The sequence below is a fragment of the Babylonia areolata genome, chromosome 17 (assembly GCF_041734735.1).
Source record: "Babylonia areolata isolate BAREFJ2019XMU chromosome 17, ASM4173473v1, whole genome shotgun sequence".
In the NCBI taxonomy this organism is placed as follows: Eukaryota; Metazoa; Mollusca; class Gastropoda; order Neogastropoda; family Buccinidae; genus Babylonia; species Babylonia areolata.
In genome coordinates this window covers 2,477,751-2,501,144 of record NC_134892.1, presented here as the reverse complement: position 1 = coordinate 2,501,144, position 23,394 = coordinate 2,477,751, and the positions used below count along the sequence as shown (strand labels likewise).

General features: G+C 42.1%; 3 protein-coding genes and 1 long non-coding RNA gene across 5 annotated transcripts in view; all 4 read right to left on the bottom strand.

Annotated features, from left to right (window-relative positions):
• Positions 1 to 382: 382 nt before the first annotated feature.
• LOC143291434 (uncharacterized) lies at positions 383 to 1,899 on the bottom strand. Of its 2 annotated transcripts, none has more exons than XM_076601283.1 (2): positions 1,743 to 1,899; positions 383 to 1,524 (listed from the first exon to the last, which is right to left on the bottom strand). In XM_076601283.1, exons 1-2 carry the CDS (start codon positions 1,884 to 1,886, stop codon positions 1,300 to 1,302), a joined length of 369 nt encoding a protein of 122 aa, XP_076457398.1. In that variant the 5' UTR covers positions 1,887 to 1,899; the 3' UTR covers positions 383 to 1,299. The 2 variants fall into 2 exon arrangements, with proteins under 2 accessions (XP_076457398.1, XP_076457399.1); XM_076601284.1 differs by having other exon boundaries at positions 1,806 to 1,899.
• A 3,331-nt stretch (positions 1,900 to 5,230) lies between these two features.
• On the bottom strand, positions 5,231 to 7,811 carry LOC143291379 (uncharacterized). Its single transcript, XM_076601220.1, has 3 exons — positions 7,629 to 7,811; positions 6,060 to 6,329; positions 5,231 to 5,538 (listed from the first exon to the last, which is right to left on the bottom strand). The coding sequence occupies exons 1-3, from the start codon at positions 7,792 to 7,794 to the stop codon at positions 5,231 to 5,233; spliced, it is 744 nt and encodes a 247-aa protein (XP_076457335.1). The 5' UTR covers positions 7,795 to 7,811.
• An 8,575-nt stretch (positions 7,812 to 16,386) lies between these two features.
• LOC143291431 (uncharacterized) lies at positions 16,387 to 22,663 on the bottom strand. Its single transcript, XM_076601279.1, has 7 exons — positions 22,509 to 22,663; positions 22,024 to 22,213; positions 20,418 to 20,687; positions 19,590 to 19,886; positions 18,688 to 18,852; positions 17,438 to 17,533; positions 16,387 to 16,908 (listed from the first exon to the last, which is right to left on the bottom strand). The coding sequence occupies exons 2-7, from the start codon at positions 22,187 to 22,189 to the stop codon at positions 16,694 to 16,696; spliced, it is 1,209 nt and encodes a 402-aa protein (XP_076457394.1). The 5' UTR covers positions 22,190 to 22,213; positions 22,509 to 22,663; the 3' UTR covers positions 16,387 to 16,693.
• A 364-nt stretch (positions 22,664 to 23,027) lies between these two features.
• The window catches only part of LOC143291433 (uncharacterized), a 22,085-nt gene continuing 21,718 nt past the window's right edge, over positions 23,028 to 23,394 (bottom strand). The window contains exon 3 of the long non-coding RNA XR_013056523.1: positions 23,028 to 23,354. This is a non-coding gene — a long non-coding RNA (uncharacterized LOC143291433). The remainder of the gene's footprint in view (positions 23,355 to 23,394) is intronic.

The window sequence follows — 23,394 nt, the reverse complement described above, 5'->3', positions numbered from 1 at the left end:
ACCACACATACACACACACACACACACACACACACACACATGTTCAGGGAGGCTATTCACACGATAGAAAAAGGTATCTCTCTCTGTTCCTCATTTTCCTTCATTACCTTCTTGTCGTCAAGAAAACATGCAAACATACCTGTTACACTTTATGATACAATGTTTTTCATATCTAATAATCTAGATCTACATTACATTGATATCAGGATAATGTATATTATCACGACAAATCTATTCAAGATAAAAAATACGTATGTTATCTCATATACTATTTTACTCCGGATACGATGATTTCACTACAGTGTAATACAGAGAACTACACGAAGCATTAAGAAGAAATTTTATGCGTTGTATACAAAAATGTAAATGATTTTTTCTAAAATATGTACCGTGTGAATTTCAAACAGAATGGGAAAACTCAATAAAACTTGAATGAAAGATTTCTGACAAAATCAACGATTGGAAACAGCTGGAAATGCCGAAGTCTGGGGTGAAAAACACACCGAAACAAAGCATTAAAAGATCAACACGTGCTTTAACAAAGCCTTAGAGTAATTTAGACAACAGGCAGAGAAGGGGAGAGGGGGAAGCCGAGTACAAAGGATGATTCCTCCAACCAGAAGGAGCGGTTAAAAACAAAATGCTTTTGAATTCATGAATAAAAAAAATAATCAAAGGAAAATGTTCACTTCCTGCAAACAATGACCAGCTTGCCTCAAGTGGCTCATGAAACAAAAGCAATCAGTTTATATATAGGCTACATGCAGAGACTCAGTCTAAGATGCAATTCCCCACATGAACAATGGGCGATAACAACCTTTTATAGATGTCAACACAACTATAGCAGTTGAAGATATAACATACCTACTGACTGAAAAACTTTGTATGAAGATAATGGCGACTTACGCACAACGATACAGAGAGAGAGAGAGACAGAGAGAGAGAGAGACAGACAGACAGACAGAGACAGAGACAAAGAGAGAGACAGAGAGAGAGCGAGAGACAGACAGACAGAGGTTGGAGGGGGTCAGAGAGCCAGAAAGACTGAATGTGATAAAAGTTGCTTTGTCCACTTCGAAAAACAAACCGAAGAGATGTGTTTGAAAGTTTCTCACAAAACAACAACAGCAACAAAAGTTCCACGTATCCAGTATCAAGTGCTACCACCATTACTAACATCATCATCATCTCGTTATGATCATCAGATAACAATAAAGCCAAGCCAGTGTCGACACGACTCATCCTGACCGCAGTAAAAGATGGCCTGTAAAGCAGGTTCACTTTACTCCAAGCCGGTGGTCAACACGGTTTACTCAGTGTTCTTGGTGTTTTCATAGTCCTGAGAGGACGTCGTTGGCTCACTGGTTTCAGGTTCGATTTCGTAATGTCCGGCAGACGACCTCTCTTGTCTTCCCGTGGACGTATTTCCAGCAGGCAGATGTTGCTGGTTGTCTTCAGAACCAGCTGTGTTTTCATACTGGTGCTGTTCCACGGTGCTCCGTTCATTCTGTGCGGCCGTTGGTGCTGAAAAACAAACACACCGAACGAAGTTTATTGTGTGTGATTAAGAGTAAGCAGACTTGCATACATATCTTAAATTGGACTCGCAAACAGCTTTTTGAATAAGGAACAAATCACAGGAAGGAATTAGGGGTGGGGTGGGGTCTTAAAACCGATGGTTTACACAGTTTACACACTGTTTTTGGTGTTTTCCTAGTCCTGAGTGGACGTCCTTAGCTTACTGGTTTCAGGCTCATTTTGGTAGTGTCTGTACGACAGATTCTCTTGTCTTCCCGTGGACGTACTTCCAGCAGGCAGATGTTGCTGGTTGTCTTCAGAACCAGCTGTGTTTTCATACTGGTGCTGTTCCACGGTGCTCTGTTCATTCTGTGCGGCCGTTGGTGCTGAAAAACAAATAAACAAACCCAAAGACGTTTACTGTATGTGCTTAAGATTAAACAGATTTTGTTAGTAGACCTTCATTACAATCGCAAACGGATTTAAACCAGGAATCCTGCATATTAGTTTAGTATGATATCATGATAGCAACGTAACCAGCTGAGATGAATAAAGGTGCTGGGAAAGTGTGTGCTTGTGTGTATGTGTGAGAGGGGGGGGGGATAGAGAGAGAAGGGGGCAGACACACACACAGCCAGACAGACACAGCCATACAGACACAGACACACACCATACAGACACAGACACACAGCCATACAGACACAGACACACACCAGGCAGACACAGACACACACCAGACAGACACAGACACACAGCCAGACAGACACAGACACACACCAGGCAGACACAGACACACACCATACAGACACAGACACACACCAGACAGACACAGACACACACCATACAGACACAGACACACACCAGACAGACACAGACACACACCAGGCAGACACAGACACACACCATACAGACACAGACACACACCAGGCAGACACAGACACACAGCCAGACAGACACAGACACACACCAGACAGACACAGACACACACCAGGCAGACACAGACACACACCAGACAGACACAGACACACAGCCAGACAGACACAGACACACAGCCAGACAGACACAGACACACAGCCAGACAGACACACAGCCAGACAGACACAGACACACAGCCAGACAGACACAGACACACAGCCAGACAGACACAGACACACAGCCAGACAGACACAGACACACAGCCAGACAGACACAGACACACAGAAAACACTTTCCAGCAAATCAACGAACAAATAACAACTACCGAGCAATGATAACGAACAGTCCCTGTACACAACCCTATACACAGCACGGACACAGACAGGTGACGAAGACAGATGCTGGCAGATGTCAGAATCTGTAGACATGAATCCACTGGTTAGTGACAAGGTCATAGGTCAGAATCTGTAGACATGAAGCTACTGACTAGTGACGAGGTCATAGGTCACAATCTGTAGACATGAAGCTACTGACTAGTGACGAGGTCATAGGTCACAAGGTTTTTGCATTTTGAACAGTTTCTGTGGTAGCCTGCATGATCGACTTCCGTATTGATGTTGTCAGTGTGTTCATGCTAATTGTCAGTCGTCATACACATGTGCATACCAGAAGGGTTGATCTGCTCATAGTTGTCCATCTCTGTGTAGGTGTGGTCATCGGCCTGTTGTCCCCGTGGGGTGGTTTTAGCGTACCTGGGTTCACCTGTGAAACGTTCATCAAACCTTCATCACATGTCCTCTCCTGTGTTACATTTAAAACTGTGAAACAAAATGATGCATGACCGTACTTAACCCTTTCACCGCCAAGCTCGCCTTTATGTACAGGCGTGGTAGAGGACCCATGTCACTGAAAGGTGACCATTCATTGGTCTGTTATCCATGAACCTACTACTCTTAATGTTCGGTGGTAGGATAGGCCATATTTTTTCTATACATTGCAGGGGGGAATCCCCAGCTATTCTTAGCCACTCTCTTTTCGGAATTTTGTACTCTAAATTGACTGGCAGTGAAAGGGTTAAATAACGCATTTATTGAGGAAAAAATGACGAAAGGCAATGTCCCCGTAGAAAGTAATAAGGTATGATCGTATTCAGTATGAGGTATGTAATTCTTGTACACATTTAGAAAAGAAAAAGAGAGTACATTTTTAGACAAGTTAAGAGAAGAATCTTTCGAGTCATATTTAGGGATGTTGACGAAAGTTCGGTCCGATATGGACATGTGATGAAACAACACCAAGCTATATTGTTTAGGAAACGACATTGATCTCTTTTGTTATGTGAAGAACACTTCATTGACAATTGCTGGAAATCAATTTCTGCTGAAGATGTTTTGAAAATGCAGTTTATGTACCTCGTGGCAAAATGATACTGCGCACTGAACACATCCCATTACTTTCATCACTTTTGATATTGATGGTTCATTTTTCTTTTTCTTCTTCCTTTGTCTTAACCAATTTTCACACTTGACTATCACCTCCAAACCTGGACGGTGGCATTATACGTTTCAGTGACAATGATGTGGCAGATCAGATTGCAGCGACTTTGTCTCAGTTATAGATAATGTTTTCAAATGTATATGCCCTTATGAGCGCGCGTGTGTGTGATGACTCCAACCATTTTTAACGGAGAGATGTCAAACGCAAACAAGAGAAACCACTCAGAAAACCACCATGAAGCTTTGTGCATGGACGGTATGAGTACTGACGAGACACACACACACACACACACACACACACACACACACACACACAGAGAGTGAGAGAGAGACAGAGACAGAGAGAGACAGACAGACGCAAAGACAGAGGCAGACAGACACACAGACAGATAAACAGACAGACAGACAGTGGATGATGGTCTCACGTATTCTCTTCCACAGGACGACGATGACGACGGCCAAAACGACGATGATGACAACGGCAACCCCGCCCACTGCTCCACCCACCGTGACTGCCAGACCTTTTTCACTGCTGTCGTCCTTGGGACTGTTGGTGCTGGGACTGTTGGTGCTGGGACTGTCTATGGTCACTGGTCAGGACAACAATGACAAAAGTGTTACTCCCATAAACTTCAAATACACAAGTAAAAACAGCAACAAAAAACGTCCGTTATATACACCCCATATACACTGGTTCACACTCGCACATACTGGCACCAAACGTTATTACAGCTTGCATTATGTTTCCTACCAGACTGATTCATGAATTAAGTGCTGGTGTAATTGAGGTACTTAAATCGTTGTAGTAGGTGTAGTGGAGTTGCACAGACCAGTATATGTGATGTATACTATACTAGCTTTCCCTGCTGATAACGACAAATTTTATTTGACAATAATGAATCCTATTGTAAATATGTAACTACTGGTTATTACGTTGTACAAGAAAGACTGTTTCTTCTTCTTAAAAACATAAACATAGTCTGAAACACGTCTGGCAGTTAACCACCCTTTCTTCTCAAGAAACAAAAACAAGGGAACAACCAACCCAACAAATTAACAGAGAAAGAAAATACAGAAAAAGGCACAGAGAAACGAAATTTTAAATAAAGTCCGGTTTAAGTGAATCCCAAATCCCCGAACGCTAAGAGGACGACAGCTGACATTGTCTCATAATGGTCGGTACCGTCATCTCATGAGAAGAGACCATACTGCAAGATAGATACACTTCTGAGTTTGTCAACCGCAGACAAAAGTAAACAAGGCATAGACATAGTGAATCTATCATATCTTATGTGTCATGATCAATTCCTACCTGGGACAACCGTGATGGTGACAGTTGACGTTGCTGTATAAAGGCTGGGTCTGTCATCCCAAAGTGCAAAACAAAGACACAGAGTGCCACTGTCCCCGGCAGACAAGGAGTTGAGGGATACACTGCTGACCACTGTCTCACCATCAGGTGTGTCTGGTCCATCACTGTGTGTTCCACAATAGAACGTGACGGCACTAACAGGAGGATTTCCGCCTGTCACAGTGCAGGTCAGAGACAGAGAGTCTCCCTCAGTGTGGCTGGTGGTTCCACTGATCTCTGGGGGAGATGGCGGAGGGTCTGCAGCAGAAACGAAAGAAAGGACAATAATTTTCCCTTTGTGAATACATCTCCTCTCCGTGTGTCTGTCTGTGTCTATGTGTGTGTATCTATCTTCTGTGTGCCTGTCCTTTTGTCTCTGTGTCTGTCAGTCAGTCAGTCAGTTTGTCTGTCTGTCTCTCTGTCTCTGTCTCTCTCTCTATGTGGTATACATAACCAGTGGTGTCTTACGGGACAGACAAGGAAGAAACAAGAGCGTGAGATGAGAAGGAAAAATAAAACAACAACAACAAAAGAAAGAAAGACAAAAGAAGAGAAGAGAGTAAACATTGTAGCAACTGCCAGACACAACAATAATTAAAACATAACAAAGCAATGAAACGATAGGACTTTCTTCCTTTCCTTCCTTCCTTCCTTCCTTCCTTCTTCATCTTATTTCTTTCTTTCTTTTTGTAGTCAGACATGCCAACACCTTTTTCTTCTCTTCGCACAGTCAATCACACGTGCACACAGACACAGATCAAAACCCCCTAATGTCTTACATTTCACGTCCAGTGTGTACACCGTTGTCATCATCTGATCAGTACTGAATCCTCCCCAGTACTGACTGCACGTGTAGTTCTGACCATCCAGTGACCTGGACACGTTGGTCAGCTGTAGTGTTGATGTGTTGCTGACAGCATGACCACTGCCGTACCATGACACCAGGGCAGATGGTTCAGAGGGAGAGGCCCGACATTCACAGGTATGGTCATCACCCTCTATGATGTCATCTGGACAGTTGTGTAACTCAGGAGGGTCCTTTGGGGATGCTGTCAAACAACAAACAAACTGACATTAACGGGTGTCAAACATGGGAGACAAGGCTTTCGAGAATCACGTTTGGTACCCACTTGAACCAACACAGGAGTCACGGACAGAAAAAAGGACGTGTATTCTATGGCAATTGGTTTTTATCTTGCAGCCAACATACACAGAAGTGACTTCGAACCCGTCATAAACAATGTATTGTGGGAAGAGGTGGGTTAAAAAGGCCAGACTTCAAAGAACTGAGTGCAGTGATGTGACGACGCGAAAGTTCATTCCAAGTGCAATGTCCAGAGACAGAGAGAGCGACGGCCTACTGTGGGGTTTTTGAATCTGGGAATGTGGAAAGAGAGTGGATCTGAAGCTGTAAGTTGGGTGTGGAGGTGAAGGCAGGGGTAGGTATACTGATAATGATGTGCCAGTAAAACATATGTTCTTTATTCTGCAAACTAATAGTTATATGAGAGACGACATTTCTTCTTAATCTGCATGTCAATAATAATGTACATTTGTGAGTGAAAATATATCTTTTCATAGCATACAAATGAATAGTCTGAGAGAAACATAACACATTTTTTTCATATTCAGCATGACATTGAACAGAACATCTGACTGATGTTGTATTTCAAAATAATTTGACAATCACTTATTCAAGCTCACAAGGTTAAAGAAGCATTATTCAGCCTTCGGTAAAGTCTCGGAAACTGTAATGAAACAGCTGATCTACTGTTGCAGCTCATAGCTGTCCAGGACATTGAAGACTACTTGAGGTCCAGATAAATGGAGGAAAACAGTTTCTCCCAAAGGTTTGGACCAGTTATGATAAGATATAACTAATCACTGTACAACAACAATAACAATAATTTCATTCAGTCTGTGCAGTCCTTTTAGCCAATATCAACAAGGAGGACTGTATAAATTGACATCTATGTAAAGATGAACTAATGAGTGTGTCTTGTTAAAAGCTATTGATGTAACGTACTTTTTTCACTTGTTCTCTGTTCAAGACATGAAGATATTATCGTTAATGTTGTCGTCAATGCTGCCATCGTTATTTATACTGTTGTTGCGAATGCCTCCCCAATGCACTCCAAGACACGGGGGTAAATCTGATAAATCGTCTGTCTAACGACAACAACAGCAACATTAACAACGACAATACAACAACAACAACAACAACAACTACTACTACTAAATTTATATTACATACATTCTAACCGATTACAATAATTGTTCTTCATAGTTAAAGGACTGTAAACACATATATACACACACGCACCGCCCACACACATACCTACACTTACTTAAATCAATATAGTTTCCATGATTCTGATAACTATAAATGTCCGGAGGATCAATTCCCAAGAGATATTGACCACCATCAGTGGGCAATGGCTGACCAGTGAAGGAACACGTTGCTCTGTGGTATTCCTGTCCTGTGCTGTCTGTGAATGATGACGTCAGTGTCATGTGTCCAGGAACCTCGGTTTGAGTCTGGAAAAAAACAGAGAGAAAAAATAGAAAAAAAAAGAAAAAAAGAGAAAACACACAGAGAGACAAAAACAAGAAGAAACAATACACAGCAGACAACACACACACACACACACACACACACACACACACACACACACACACACACACACACAAGAGCCTAGCCCACCCCAGCTAACCACCCCCACGTCCCTCTTCAGACACACTGATGCACGGACATGCACTCTATCTTTTGCACAGTCTAACAGACTCCAACACAGCTACGTACCCCAACAGTTGGAAGGAACCGCCATGAACACCTATACCGATCATCAGAGGCGTAGATCTTGTCCACGTCACATGACCCAGACACTGTCCAGTCTGTGGTGTTCACTGCTGTCCTGCAGTTGGTTATGGTGTAGGATGTGTCTGTGTTGAAAAAAACAATACAGTCTTCTTAGTAGAGTTACCTACACTGAACAAAAAAGAGGTGTGCCCAGTTTGGAACAAAGACAGGGAATGATATATGTTTTGTGATCCTGTTCAAAGTGTTCATCGCATGAGAGAGAGAGAGAGAGAGAGAGAGAGAGAGACTCAAATAGTTTAATGACGTAAGCAACATGCTCATCTCACCAAGTGGAAAACACGCTTCCTCCCATCTCTCCCTCCCTCCCCTGCACACATTCCCTGAGAGGGAGGGGGGATGGAGGGTATTGTGGTCAAACAAGTGTGCTTCAAACGGACTTCAAAACCACTTACCTAAAAAAGGTACTTACACACAACTCGTACATTACACGTTGCAGTGTCCACCATGTTTCCGCCATCTAGTCCTGCACACTCAGCACTGTACCAGCAATCTGGTCCTGTGGTTCCCTGTGATGGTCAGCTGACTGGTACTGTTCTGTGGGGTGATGCTTAAGCTGTAGTCACTGTTTGTGACACTGCACTGTCCGTTTGGTTTGTTGCATGTGCCAATCTGTGACACTGTACCGTCTGTATAGTTTACCATCCACACCATGTTGTTGTGTGTTATATTACTGCAGGTCAAAACGGCGTCTTCAGTTTCACTGATCTGTAGTCTGTTGTAAGGACAGGAGTCAATGTTGTAACCTGTTATCAAGGAAACAACACGTATTTGGAGTTGTGAACTGAAAACAAAACACATATAATTTATTGATAGTTATTTATCTGCCTGTTCGTCTCTATCTATCTATATCTTTATCTTTTTATATAAAGATATATGGACGCACACACACATATACATATATATAAGATTTGAGACAAAGGGAAGAAAAATAAAGTAACTGATTCTGCCATGGTGATCCTACACTTCCCCAAGCCCTCCATTCCCAATGATCTCAGACAAAAGTTACGAAAAGAATGGGGACAGAATGCACATTTAACAAAGACAACAGCAACTCACCCAAAGCCGTCATGAAACAGACACACCAGACAGCAGTCTGCACCATCAACATGTTGCTTTCCATCATTGACAAACGGTCAACAGGTGATCAGCACGGGATTCACTTCTTTCACTGTCTGCACACATACAGTCACTGACCGGAAAGCCCACAATGTTTTCGGAACGTTCAGTTTCACTGCCGAGATAAAAGCGAGGCACATACTGAATCGTTTCAGCAGGTAAAAAAAAAAAAAAAAAAAAAAAAAAAATCAGAAGACGGGTTTTTATGCATGTAAGCTGATCTGCATTCATGAAATCATGAAATCCGGCTGAACGAAAAATGATAATACATGCCTTTCACTTCCTTTCAGTCCCTACCCCTCACTTTCTCTCTCTACCTCCTCTTTGTCTGTCTGTCGGTCTGTCTGTCTGTCTCTCCCTCTGTCTCTCTCCCTCTCTGTCTGTCTCTCCCTCTGTCTCTCTCCTTCTCTGTCTGTCTGTCTGTCTCTCCCTCTGTCTCTCTCCCTCTCTGTCTGTCTGTCTCTCCCTCTGTCTCTCTCCCTCTCTGTCTGTCTGTCTCTCCCTCTGCCTCTCTCCCTCTCTGTCTGTCTGTCTCTCCCTCTCTGTCTGTCTCTCCCTCTGTCTCTCTCCTTCTCTGTCTGTCTCTCCCTCTGTCTCTCTCCCTCTCTGTCTGTCTGTCTCTCTCAATGACCTCCACTCTCTCACTTCCACTTTCAGTGTCTCAAACACATCATGAACACTCATATTTTATATACAGCCACATACACATGTTCACACACAGGTAGACACACACTCACGCGTGAACAATACACACACGTGCGCGAGTGCGAGCGCGAGTGCAAACACACACACACACACACACACACACACACACACACACACACACACACACTGAATGTCTCCACTGTCCTGAACAATTTTTGTCAGTGTCTTACTCGTTACACAATTCCACACCTCATGATACAGGTATTGGTGAGTCTACACAGGTATTAGGTAACCATCCACACCTCAAGATACAGGTACTGGTGAGACTACACAGCTATTAGGTAACCATCCACACCTCAAGATACAGGTACTGGTGATACTTCATGGCTACTAGGTAACAAACCACACTTCAAGATACAGGTACTGGTGAGACTACACAGCTATTAGGTAACCAACAACACCTCAAGATACAGGTACAGATGAGACTACACAGCTATTAGGTAACAAACCACACATCAAGATACAGGTGCTAGTGAGACTACATAGCTATTAGGTAACAAACCTCACCTCAAGATGCAGGTACTAGTGAGACTACACAGCAATTAGATAACCATCCACACCTCAAGATACAGGTACTGGTGAGACTACACAGCTGTTAAGTAACCAACCACGCCTCAAGATACAGACACAAAGGATACACTTTCATTAGTTAACCAACCACACCTCAAGACACGACACTTGTGAGACAACACAGCTATTAGGTAACCGAGTCCACTGCAACACTCCGTGAAAGTGTTTGATACACAGCTCCACACACAAACGAATGTCGTTTGAATGCTGCTGTCAAACCACATACAAGCCCACACACGTTCTGACTGAGCTATCTATATAAGTTTCTTTGTATTTATTTTTAGGATTGCAATGTAAACTTCCTGATCTTTACAAGAAAAGGGAAGGTCGCTGGAGCGAAGTAACCTAAAATGAATTTCACAATCTGCATGACAGAGACACCTATTCAGACACACACACACACACACACACACACACACACACACACACACACACACACACACACATACAGAGCAGTCAGAAAGAATCCTGCACGGAATCTTTCATGCCTCAGCGGACTGTTACTTGCTCAACCCACCACGTGTCGCTCAGAAAACAGTTTATTTCATTCTGTGTGGCTGTGTCATGCTTGGCCTTTCCCTGTGTGTATAACCTGTGTATTTATCTATTTATATATCTATTTATCTACAATAATAATGATCATATCATCATCATCATCATCATCATCACCATCATCATCATTGTTCTTCTTCTTCTTCTTCTTCTTCTTCTTATTATTATTATTATTGTCATCATCATTATTAGCAGCTTTGTTGTTGTTATTATTATTATCATCATCATTATCATTATTATCATTGTTGTTGTTTCAATCAACACTGGACAAGCGAGCTGTTGGTTCGACAAATGAACCGAAGAACCGAAGGACAAAAGGTGAACACACACACACACACACACACACACACACACACACACACACACACACACACACACACACACACACACACACACACACAAACGCAATGTATCTACATACGTTGTCAAGATCCCCCTCCTCCCCCGCCCCCTTCGTACAGAAATGTCCGTTCGCCATTTCAAAGGTTTCCTGAGTGAACAGGAAGTGGGGTGCAGGGCAGGAAGGCTGACAACGAAAGAGAAGGTTTCGTCACCAGAAAATGGTCACCCTGCCCGACAATGGTCACCCTGCCCGACAATGCTCACCCTGACAATGGTCACCCTGACAATGGTCACCCTGCCCGACAATGCTCACCCTGACAATGCTCCCCCTCCCCGACAATGCTAACCCTGATAATGCTCACCCTGACAATGGTCACCCTGACAATGCTCACCCTGCCCGACTATGCTCACCCTGACAATGGTCACCCTGCCCGACAATACTCACCCTGACACTGCTCACCCTGACAATGGTCACCCTGACACTGCTCACCCTGACAATGCTCACCCTGGCAATGCTCACCCTGACAATGGTCACCCTGCCCGACAATGCTCACCCTGACAATGGTCACACTGCCTGACAATGGTCACCCTGACAATGGTCACCCTGACAATGGTCACCCTGCCCGACAATGCTCACACTGACAATGCTCACCCTCCTTGGCAATGCTCACCCTGCCCGACAATGCTCACCCTGCCCGACAATGTTCACCCTGACAATGCTCACCCTGACAAAGCTCACCCCGCTGACGATGCTCACCCTGATAATGCTCACCCTGCCCGACAATGCTCACCCTGACAATGCTCACCCTCCCTGATAATGCTCACCCTGACAATGCTCATCCCCTGCATGCTCCCCCTGACAATACTCACCCTGATAATGCTCACCCAGCCCTGACAATGCTCACCCTGAGAATGCTCACACTGCCCGACAATGCTCACCCTGACAATGTGTGTGGAAATAGCTGTGTGTGTGTGTGTGTGTGTGTGTGTGTGTGTGTGTGTGTGGAGGGAGAGGGGAGGCGGGTAGGGGCATTTGTAAGTGAGTTGGAATGAGTTGGAATGTGTATGTGTGTGTGAGTGAGCGTGAGTGCGTGAATGTATGTGTTTGTGAGTGAAATTCATAGTGAGTGAGTGAGTGCGGGCGCGCAATGTATCGCAGCACGTAAGTGTCAAACATCAGTTCATTTTACAATGTTTGGCGTAAGTGTCAAACATCAGTATATGTGCAATGTATGGCAGTGCATAAGTGTCAAATATCAGTTCATGTTCAATGTAAGGTATAAATGTCATATATCAGTTCATGCACACTGTTTGGTATGTCATATCAGTTCATGTATAGTGTACTGCATAAGTGTTATATATCAGTGTATGTACAGTGTTTGGAATAAGTGTCATATATCAGTTCATGTACAATATATGGCATATGTGTCATATATCAGTTTATGTACAATATATGGCACATGTGTCATATATCAGTTCATGTACAATATGGCATATGTGTCTTATATCAGTTCATGTACAATATGGCACATGTGTCATATATCAGTTCATGTACAATGTATAGCATAAGTGTGAAACATCAGTTCATGCACAATGTGCGATGTGTGACAACAGGTGTCCCCTGGACATTTCAAACTACCGTGATTGGCACACGTTGTTTCTTTTTAGTCCAGTGATCGTCTTGGCACAAGTCCAAGTTCACAGCAATAGGATCGACTGTTGCCAGTAAAGCTACATGTATGTATTCTATCCAAGCTGTATTGAAATGTTTACCGCGGTATTTGAGGAACTGTCTTTCATCCACGCGGCACACGCAAGCACCACACGCATTCAAGCACACACACACACACACACACACACACACACACACACACACACACACACACACACACCAGATTGATTACGCGGCTTTCCAAATTTAATGTTACAAAAATGCAGAGATTAAAAGCAACACAAAACAAAAGAAACAAGAGGCAAGGCCTTCAAGATTCACTTGTGATACACTTTTAAAAAATCTAATCGTTAAAATGTGTTCTGTATTTGTTATTATAAAGCTTCGCGTTAAAAAAAAAGTCCTAACCAGATTCGAACCCCGCGTGTTCGGGTGAGAAGAAACCGCCTTATCCATTACACTATCGTGGCTCCTTAACTCACGTTCTAAAAGTTAACATTTGAACATACTTTTTTTAAAGGGCGATAAATCAATTGCGGTATTCGCAGTGAGAACGCTGTTTAAATCATATTATTCTGGTGTATCTTGGGCATTCAAGAAATCTTTAAGGGCAATAAAAAAATTCTTTTTAATGGCTATCGCCGCAATCACACTGCAACATTTAGCCGTTTTCACTAGATCTAGATAGATGTACAAGTTCAGTTACACCCGCCGGGAATGTAGTATGACACGGTCGATTCAATTTCGCTTTTATGTTCATTCTAGTTTTATAGTTTTAAAGTTGATATGAAAATTTAGTATTTTGTTAAACTAATAACATGTAGAGGCAAGTACAAGTACTTCTAAACGTCGTAAGAAGTGAAAAGGACTTCATTTTGAGAAAAGTCAAGACTGGAAATTTTTTCGTTTCATCGTGATCAGTTCAAGGATATTAACTCGCATGGTTTACAATTTTTAACTGTGAATTCCGACTGATTCTGTGGATATTTTTATGGCAGTTTGGGGCATAATCCAGTAAGTGATGAGGCGTTCACAAATCCTTCTCTGAATAAATATTTAACGGTCTCCTTCTCCAACTTTCCATCACATGTTATCGTGTATTGTCCATTGAATATAGGATTGAACAGGCAGGTCCACAACTTCAAACAAAATGGCGTCGTTCGCGTTCGCGAAGAATATGAGCACGCGCTTTGAATGTGTATAAATATGTGTACGCAATTGATTTTTGCCCATGACCTTCAGGGCTCACCCAACAGATCTGTAAAGTCCACTCTTCGTATTGATTTTAGTATTGTCCGAAAAAGACCACTTGGGCAAATGAACATAGTGAAAGCCCTGTACACTGAGAGTAAAACATACAAGCTTTTTATGTATTGAGTATAATTTCAAAATGTAATGTTTAAGATGAGAAAGATCAGTTTAAAGCAAATTGAGTCCCCTAGCATTAATTACAGAGTAATTTCCCTTTTTTACTATCTGCACCAAAACGTTTGCAAAATAAATAAAACTTCCATGCTTAGCAAAAGAAGTTCCTGTTTGAACAAAAAAAATGATAATAATGACTGCTCTTGTTGTTGTGTCAGAATATCAGATCAAAGTGCCAAGTTTAGAGAATACAAAAAATATAAATATAACAGTAAATGAAGTTTGCAAATAATTAGGCTTCATTTTAATTTTTTTTTGTGCCCATCCCAGAGGTGCAATATTGTTTTAAGCAAGATGACTGGAAAGAACTGAATTTTTCCTATTTTTACGCCTAATTTGGTGTCAACTGACAAAGTATTTTCAGAGAAAATGTCAATGTTAAAGTTTACCACGGACACACAGACACACAGACACACAGACACACACACACACACACACACACACAGACAACCGAACACCGGGTTAAAACATACTCACTTTGTTTACACAAGTGAGTCAACAAAACAGCAACAAGAAAAACAACAACAAAACGATATTATTCGTGGAAACAGACTCTATGACTTCTATGTTCAGAGAGGCTATTCACACGATAGAAAAAGGTATCTCTCTCTATTCCTCATTTTCCTTCATTACCTTCTTGTCGTCAAGAAAACATGCAAACACACCTGTTACAGTTTATGATTCAATTTTTTTCATATCTAATAATCTAGATCTACATTACATTGATATCAGGATAATGTATATTATCACGACAAATCTATTCAAGATAAAAAAAAATGTATGTTATCTCATATACTATTTTACTCCGGATACGATGATTTCACTACAGTGTAATACAGAGAACTACACGAAGCATTAAGAAGAAATTTTATGCGTTGTATATAAAAATGCAAATGATTTTTTTTCTAAATTATGTACCGTGTGAATTTCAAACAGAGTGGGAAAACTCAATAAAACTTGAATGAAAGATTTATGACAAAATCAACGATTGGAAACAGCTGGAAATGCCGAAGTCTGGGGTGAAAAACACACCGAAACAAAGCATTAAAAGATCAATACGTGCTTTAACAAAGCCTTAGAGTAATTTAGACAAAAGGCAGAGAAGGGGAGAGGGGGAAGCCGAGTACAAAGGATGATTCCTCCAACCAGAAGGAGCGGTTAAAAACAAAATGTTTTTGAATTCATGAATAAAAAAAAAGTCAAAGGAAAATGTTCACTTCCTGCAAAAAATGACCAGCTTGCCTCATGTGGCTCATGAAACAAAAGCAAAAACAAAACAAAAAAAAACAAATGAAATCAAACAGAAATCAAACACATGGGCTTTTTTTTTTAATTTAATTTTTTTTAATTGATCCAGCAAAAAAAAGAAAAAAAAAAAAAAAAAAAAAAGAAAAAGTCTGTCTCTCCATGGGAAGAACTGATCGAAACTATATTTCATTCTTCATCTTCAAGTGGTAAGAACAGTAAGATAGGAATGGCCATACTACAATCTGCTAATTAAATTAACTATATTAGGGGTAAAACGTACATTTATAACTGAAGAATTAATTTCCTCCTCTTGGTTTGTCAGTTTATATATAGGCTACTCAGTCTAAGACGCAATTCCCCACATGAACAATGGGCGATAACAACCTTTTATAGATGTCAACACAACTATAGCAGTTGAAGATATAACATACCTACTGACTGAAAAACCTTGTATGAAGATAATGACGACTTACGCACAACGATACACAGAGAGAGAGAGAGAGAGAGAGAGACAGAGACAGAGACAGAGACAGACAGACAGACAGACAGACAGACAGACAGACAGACAGACAGACAGAGACAGACAGACAGACAGACAGACAGACAGAGGTTGGAGGGGATCAGAGAGCCAGAAAGACTGAATGTGATAAAAGTTGCTTTGTCCACTTCGAAAAACAATCCGAAGAGATGTGTTTTAAAGTTTCTCACAAAACAACAACAGCAACAAAACTTCCACGTATCCAGTATCAAGTGCTACCACCATTAGGAACAACATCATCATCTCGTTATGATCATCATATATCAATAAAGCCAAGCCAGTGGCGACACGATTCATCCTGACCGCAGTAAAAGATGGCCTGTAAAGCAGGTTCACTTTACTCCAAGCCGGTGGTCAACACGGTTTACTCAGTGTTCTTGGTGTTTTCATAGTCCTGAGAGGACGTCGTTGGCTCACTGGTTTCAGGTTCGATTTCGTAATGTCCGGCAGACGACCTCTCTGGTCTTCCCGTGGACGTATTTCCAGCAGGCAGATGTTGCTGGTTGTCTTCAGAACCAGCTGTGTTTTCATACTGGTGCTGTTCCACGGTGCTCCGTTCATTCTGTGTGGCCGTTGGTGCTGAAAAAGAAACAAACAAACCCAAAGACGTTTACTGTATGTGATTAAGAGTAAGCAGACTTATATGATTATAAACCTTGATTACAATCGCAAACGGATTTAAACCAGAAATCCTGCAAATCAACGAACAAATAACAACTACCGAGCAATGATAACGAACAGTCCCTGTACACAACCCTATACACAGCACGGACACAGACAGGTGACAAAGACAGATGCTGGCAGATGTCACAATCTGTAGACATGAATCCGCTGACTAGTGACGAGGTCATAGGTCACAATCTGTAGACATGAATCCACTGGTTAGTGACGAGGTCATACGTCACAATCTGTAGACATGAATCCACTGGTTAGTGACGAGGTCATAGGTCACAATCTGTAGACATGAATTCACTGACTAGTGACGAGGTCATAGGTCACAATCTGTAGACATGAAGCTACTGACTAGTGACGAGGTCATAGGTCACAAGGTTTGGCATATTCAACAGTTTCTGTGGTAGCCTGCATGTGTGCATACACATGTGCATACCAGGATGGTTGATCTGCTCATAGTTGTCCATCTCTGTGTAGGTGTGGTCATCGTCCTGTTGTCCCCGCGGGGTGGTTTTAGCGTACCTGGGTTCACCTGTGAAACGTTCATCAAACATTCATCAGGTGTCCTCCCCTGTGTTACATTTAAAACTGTGAATCAAAAAATGATGCATGACCGTACTTAACCCTTTCACCGCCAAGCTCGCCTTTATGTACAGGCGTGGTAGAGGACCCATGTCACTGAAAGGTGACCATTCATTGGTCTGTTATCCATGAACCTACTGCTCTTAATGTTCGGTGGTAGGATGGGCCATATTTTCTATACATTGCAGGGGGAATCCCCAGCTATTCTTAGTCACTGTTTTTTTCGGAATGTTGTACTCTAAATTGACTGGCAGTGAAAGGGTTAAATAACGCATTTATCGAGGAAAAAATGACGAAAGGCAATGTCCCCCTAGAAAGTAATAAGGTATGATCATATTCAATATGAGGTAAGTAATTCTTGTACACATTTAGAAATGAAAAAGAGAGAACATTTTCAGACAAGTTAAAAAAACAATTTTTCTATCTTTCGAGTCATATTTAGGATGTTGACTAAAGTTCGGTCCGATATGGACATGTGATGAAACAACATCAAGCTGTATTGTTTAGGAAACGACATTGATCTCTTTTGTTATGTGAAGAACACTTCATTGACAATTGCTGGAAATCAATTTCTGCTGAAGATGTTTTGAAAATGCATTTTATGTACCTCGTGGCAAAATTGTACTGAGCACTGAACACATCCCATTACTTTCATCACTTTCGATATTGATGGTTCTTTTTTTTTCTTGTTCTTTTTCCTTTTTCTTAACTAATTTTCACACTTGACTATCACCTCCAAACCTGGACGGTGGCATTATACGTTTCAGTGACAATGATGTGGCAGATCAGATTGCAGCGACTTTGTCTCAGTTATAGATAATGTTTTCAAATGTATATGCCCTTATGAGCGCGCGTGTGTGTGATGACTCCAACCATTTTTAACAGAGAGGATGTCTAACGCAAACAAGAGAACCACCCAGAAAACCACCATGAAGCTTTGTGCATGGACGGTATGAGTACTGACAAGAGAGAGACAGAGAGACAGACAGACAGACAGACAGGCAGACAGACAGACAGATAGACAGGAGAGAGAGACACAGAGACAGAGGCAGACAGACAGACAGACAGACGGACAGACAGACAGACAGTGGATGATGGTCTCACGTCTTCTCTTCCACAGGACGACGATGACGACGGCCAAAACGACGATGATGACAACGGCAACCCCGCCCACTGCTCCACCCACTGCTCCTGCCAGACCTTTTTCACTGCTGTCGTCCTTGGGACTGTTGGTGCTGGGACTGTTGGTGCTGGGACTGTCTGTGGTCACTGGTCCTCCTTCAGGAAAACAATAACAAAAGTGTTACTCCTATAAACTTCAAACAAACAAGTAAAAAAGCAACTAAAAACGTCCGTTATATACACCCCATATACACTGGTTCACACTCGCACATACTGGCACCAAACGTTATAACAGCTTGCATTGTGTTTGCTACCAGACTGATTCATGAATTAAGTGCTGTGTAACTGAGGTATTTAAATCGTTGTAGTAGGTGTAGTGGAGTTGCACAGACCAGTATATGTGATGTATACTACACTAGCTTTCCCTGCTGATAACGACAAATTTTATTGACAACAATGAATCATATTGTAAATATGTAACTAATGGTCATTACGTTGTACAAGAAAGACTGTTTCTTCTTCTTAAAAACATAAACATAGTCTGAAACACGTCTGGCAGTTAACCATCCTTTCTTCTCAAGAAAGACAAAAACAAGGGAACAACCAACCCAACAAATAAACAGAGAAAGAAAGAGAAAATACATAAAAAGGCATAGAAAAAAGAAATTTCAGATAAAGTCCGGTTTAAGTGAATCCCAAATCCCCTAACGCTAAGAGGACGACAGCTGACATTGTCTCATAATGGTCGGTACCGTCATCTCATGAGAAGAGACCATACTGCAAGATAGATACACTTCTGAGTTTGTCAACCGCAGACAAAAGTAAACAACAAGGCATATACATAATGAATCTATCATATCTTATATGTGATGATCAGTTCCTACCTGGGACAACAGTGATGGTGACAGTTGACGTTGCTGTATAAAGGCTGGGTCTGTCAGCCCAAAATGCAAAGCAAAGACACAGAGTGCCATTGTCCCTGGCAGACACGGAGTTGATGGATACACTGCTGACCACTGTCTCACCATCAGCTGTGTCTGGTCCATCACTGTGTGTTCCACAATAGAACGTGACGGCAGTAACAGGAGGATTTCCGCCTGTCACAGTGCAGGTCAGGGACAGAGAGTCTCCCTCAGTGTGGCTGGTGGTTCCACTGATCTCTGGGGGAGATGGCGGAGGGTCTGCAGCAGAAAACGAAAGAAAGGACAATAATTTTCCCTTTGTGAATACATCTGTTCTCCGTGTGTGTCTGTCTGTGTCTATGTGTGTGTATCTATCTTCTGTGTGCCTGTCCTTTTGTCTCTGTGTCTGTCAGTCAGTCAGTCAGTTTATCTGTCTGTCTCTGTCTCTCTCTACGTGGTATACATAACCAGCGGTGTCTTACGGGACAGACAATGAAGAAACAGAGCGTGAGATGACAAGGAAAAATAAAACAACAACAACAACAACAAAAGAAAGAAAGACAAAAGAAGAGAAGAGAGTAAACATTGTAGCAGCTGCCAGACACAACAATGAAATCAAAAACATAACAAAGCAATGAAACGATAGGACTTTCTTCCTTTCCTTCCTTCCTTCCTTCCTTCCTTCCTTCCTTCATTTCATTTATTTCTTTCTTTCTTTTTGTAGTCAGACATGCCAACACCTTTTTCTTCTCTTCGCACAGTCAATCACACGTGCACACAGACACAGATCAAAACCCCCTAATGTCTTACATTTCACGTCCAGTGTGTACACCGTTGTCATCATCTGATCAGTACTGAATCCTCCCCAGTACTGGCTGCACATGTAGCTGTGACCATCCAGTGACCTGGACACGTTGGTCAGCTGTAGTGTTGATGTGTTGCTGACAGCATGACCACTGCCGTACCATGACACCAGGGCAGATGGATCAGAGGGAGAAGCCCGACATTCACAGGTATCGTCATCACCCTCTATGATGTCATCTGGACAGTTGTGTAACTCAGGGGGGTCCTTTGGGGATGCTGTCAAACAACAAACAAACTGACATTAACGGGTGTCAAACATGGGAGACAAGGCTTTCGAGACTCACGTGTGGTACCCACTTGAACCAACACAGGAGTCACGGAGAGAAAAAGGACGTGTATTCTATGGTATTTGGTTTTTATCTTGCAACCAACATACACAGAAGTGACTTCGAACCCGTCATAAACAATGTATTGTGGGAAGAGGTGGGTTAAAAAGGCCAGACTTCAAAGAACTGAGTGCAGTGATGTGACGACGCGAAAGTTCATTCCAAGTGCAATGTCCAGAGACAGAGAGAGCGACGGCCTACTGTGGGGTTTTTGAATCTGGGAATGTGGAAAGAGAGTGGATCTGAAGCTGTAAGTTGGGTGTGGAGGTGAAGGCAGGGGTAGGTATACTGATAATGATGTGCCAGTAAAACATATGTTCTTTATTCTGCAAACTAATAGTTATATGAGCAACGACATTTCTTCTCAATCTGCGTGTCAATAATAATGAACATTTGTGAGTGACAATGTTTCTGCTCATTCAGCATACTAACAGTGTGAGAGAAACTTAGCCATCTTTTTCATTTTCAGCATGACACCAACCAGAACATCTGACTGATATTGTATTTCAAAATAATTTGACAATCACTTATTCAAGCTCACAAGGTTAAAGAAGCATTATCCAGCCCTCGGTAATGTCTCGGAAACTGATTGTGATGAAACAGCTGATCTACTGTTGCAGCTGAAAGTGCTGTCAGAACTCACACAGCTCATAGCTGTCCAGGACATTGAAGACTACTTCAGGTCCAGATACAGGGAGGAAAACAGTTTCTCTCAAAGGTTTGGACCAGTTATTATAAGATATAACTAATCTCTGTACAACAACAATAACAATAATTTCATTCAGTCTGTGCAGGTCTTTTGGTCCATATCAACAAGGAGGACTGTATAAACTGACATCTATGTAAAGATGAACTAATGTGTGTGTCTTTTTAAAAGCTATTGATGTAACGTACTGTTTTCACTTGTTCTCTGCTCAAGACATGAAGATATTGTTGTCAATGCTGCCATCGTTATTTATACTGTTGTTACGAATGCCTCCCTAATGCACCTCCAATACACGGGGGTTCAGCTGATAAATCGTCTAACGACAACTACAACAACATTAACAATGACAATACAACAATAACAACAACAACTACTACTACTTCTAAATTGATATTACATACATTCTAACCGATTACAATAATTGTTCCCTATAGTTAAAGGACTGTAAACACACATACACACACACACACACACACACACACACACACACACACACGCACACACACATACCTACACTTACTTAAATCAAAATAGTTTCCACGATTCTGATAACTATAAATGCCCGGAGGATCAATTCCCAGGAGATATTGACCACCATCAGAGGGCAATGGCTGACCAGTGAAGGAACAGGTTGCTCTGTGGTATTCCTGTCCTGTGCTGTCTGTGAATGATGACGTCAGTGTCATTTGTCCTGGTAAAGGGGTTTGAGTCTGGAAAGAAATAGAGAAAAAAATAGAAAAAATAAGAAAAATAGAGAAAACACACAAAGAGACAAAAACAAGAAGAAACAATACACAGCAGACCACACACACACACACACACACACACACACACACACACACACACACACACACACACATATATATATATATATATATATATATATATACACAAGAGCCCAACCCACCCCAGCCAACCACCCCCACCTTCCTCTTCAGACACACTGATGCACGCACATGCACTCTATGTTTTGCAAGTCTAACAGACTCCAAGAGAGCTACGTACCCCAACATTTGGAATGAACCACCATGAACACCTATACTTATCATCAGAGGCGTAGATCTTGTCCACGTCAAATGACCCATACACTGTCCAGTCTGTGGTGTTCACTGTTGTCCTGCAGTTGGTTATGGTGTAGGATGTGTCTGTGTTGAAAAAAACCCAAAACAAAACAGTCTTCTTAGTAGAGTTACCTACACTGAACAAACAGAGGTGTGCCCAGTTTGGAACAAAGACAGGGAAACATACTTTTTGTGATCCTATTCAAAGTGTTAATCGCATGAGAGAGAGAGAGAGAGAGAGAGAGAGAGAGAGAGAGAGAGAGAGAGAGAATCAAATGCTTTAATGACGTAAGCAACATGCTCATCTCACCAAGTGGAAAGCATGCTTCTTAACTTCTCTCCCTCCCTCCCCTGACCAAATTCCCCAAGGGAGGGAGGGAGGGAGGGAGAGGTAATGTGGTCAAACAAGTGCGCTTCAAACGGACTTCAAAACCACTTACCAAAAAAAGGCACTTACACACAACTCGTACATAACACGTTGCAGTGTTCACCATGTTTCCACCGGGTATCAGTCCTGCACACTGCACTGCGCCAGCAATGGTCCTGTGGTTCCCTGTGATGGTCAGCTGACTGGTACTGTTCTGTGGGGTGATGCTTAAGCTGTAGTCACTGTTTGTGACACTGCACTGTCCGTTTGGTTTGTTGCACGCGCCAATCTGTGACACTGTGCCGTTTGTATGGTTTACCCTCCACACCATGTTGTCATGTGTTATACCACTGCAGGTCAAAACAGCGTCTTCAGTTTCACTGATCTGTAGTTTGTTGTAACGACAGGAGGTAATGTTGTAACCTGTTATCAAGGAAACAACACGTATTTGGAGTTGTGAACT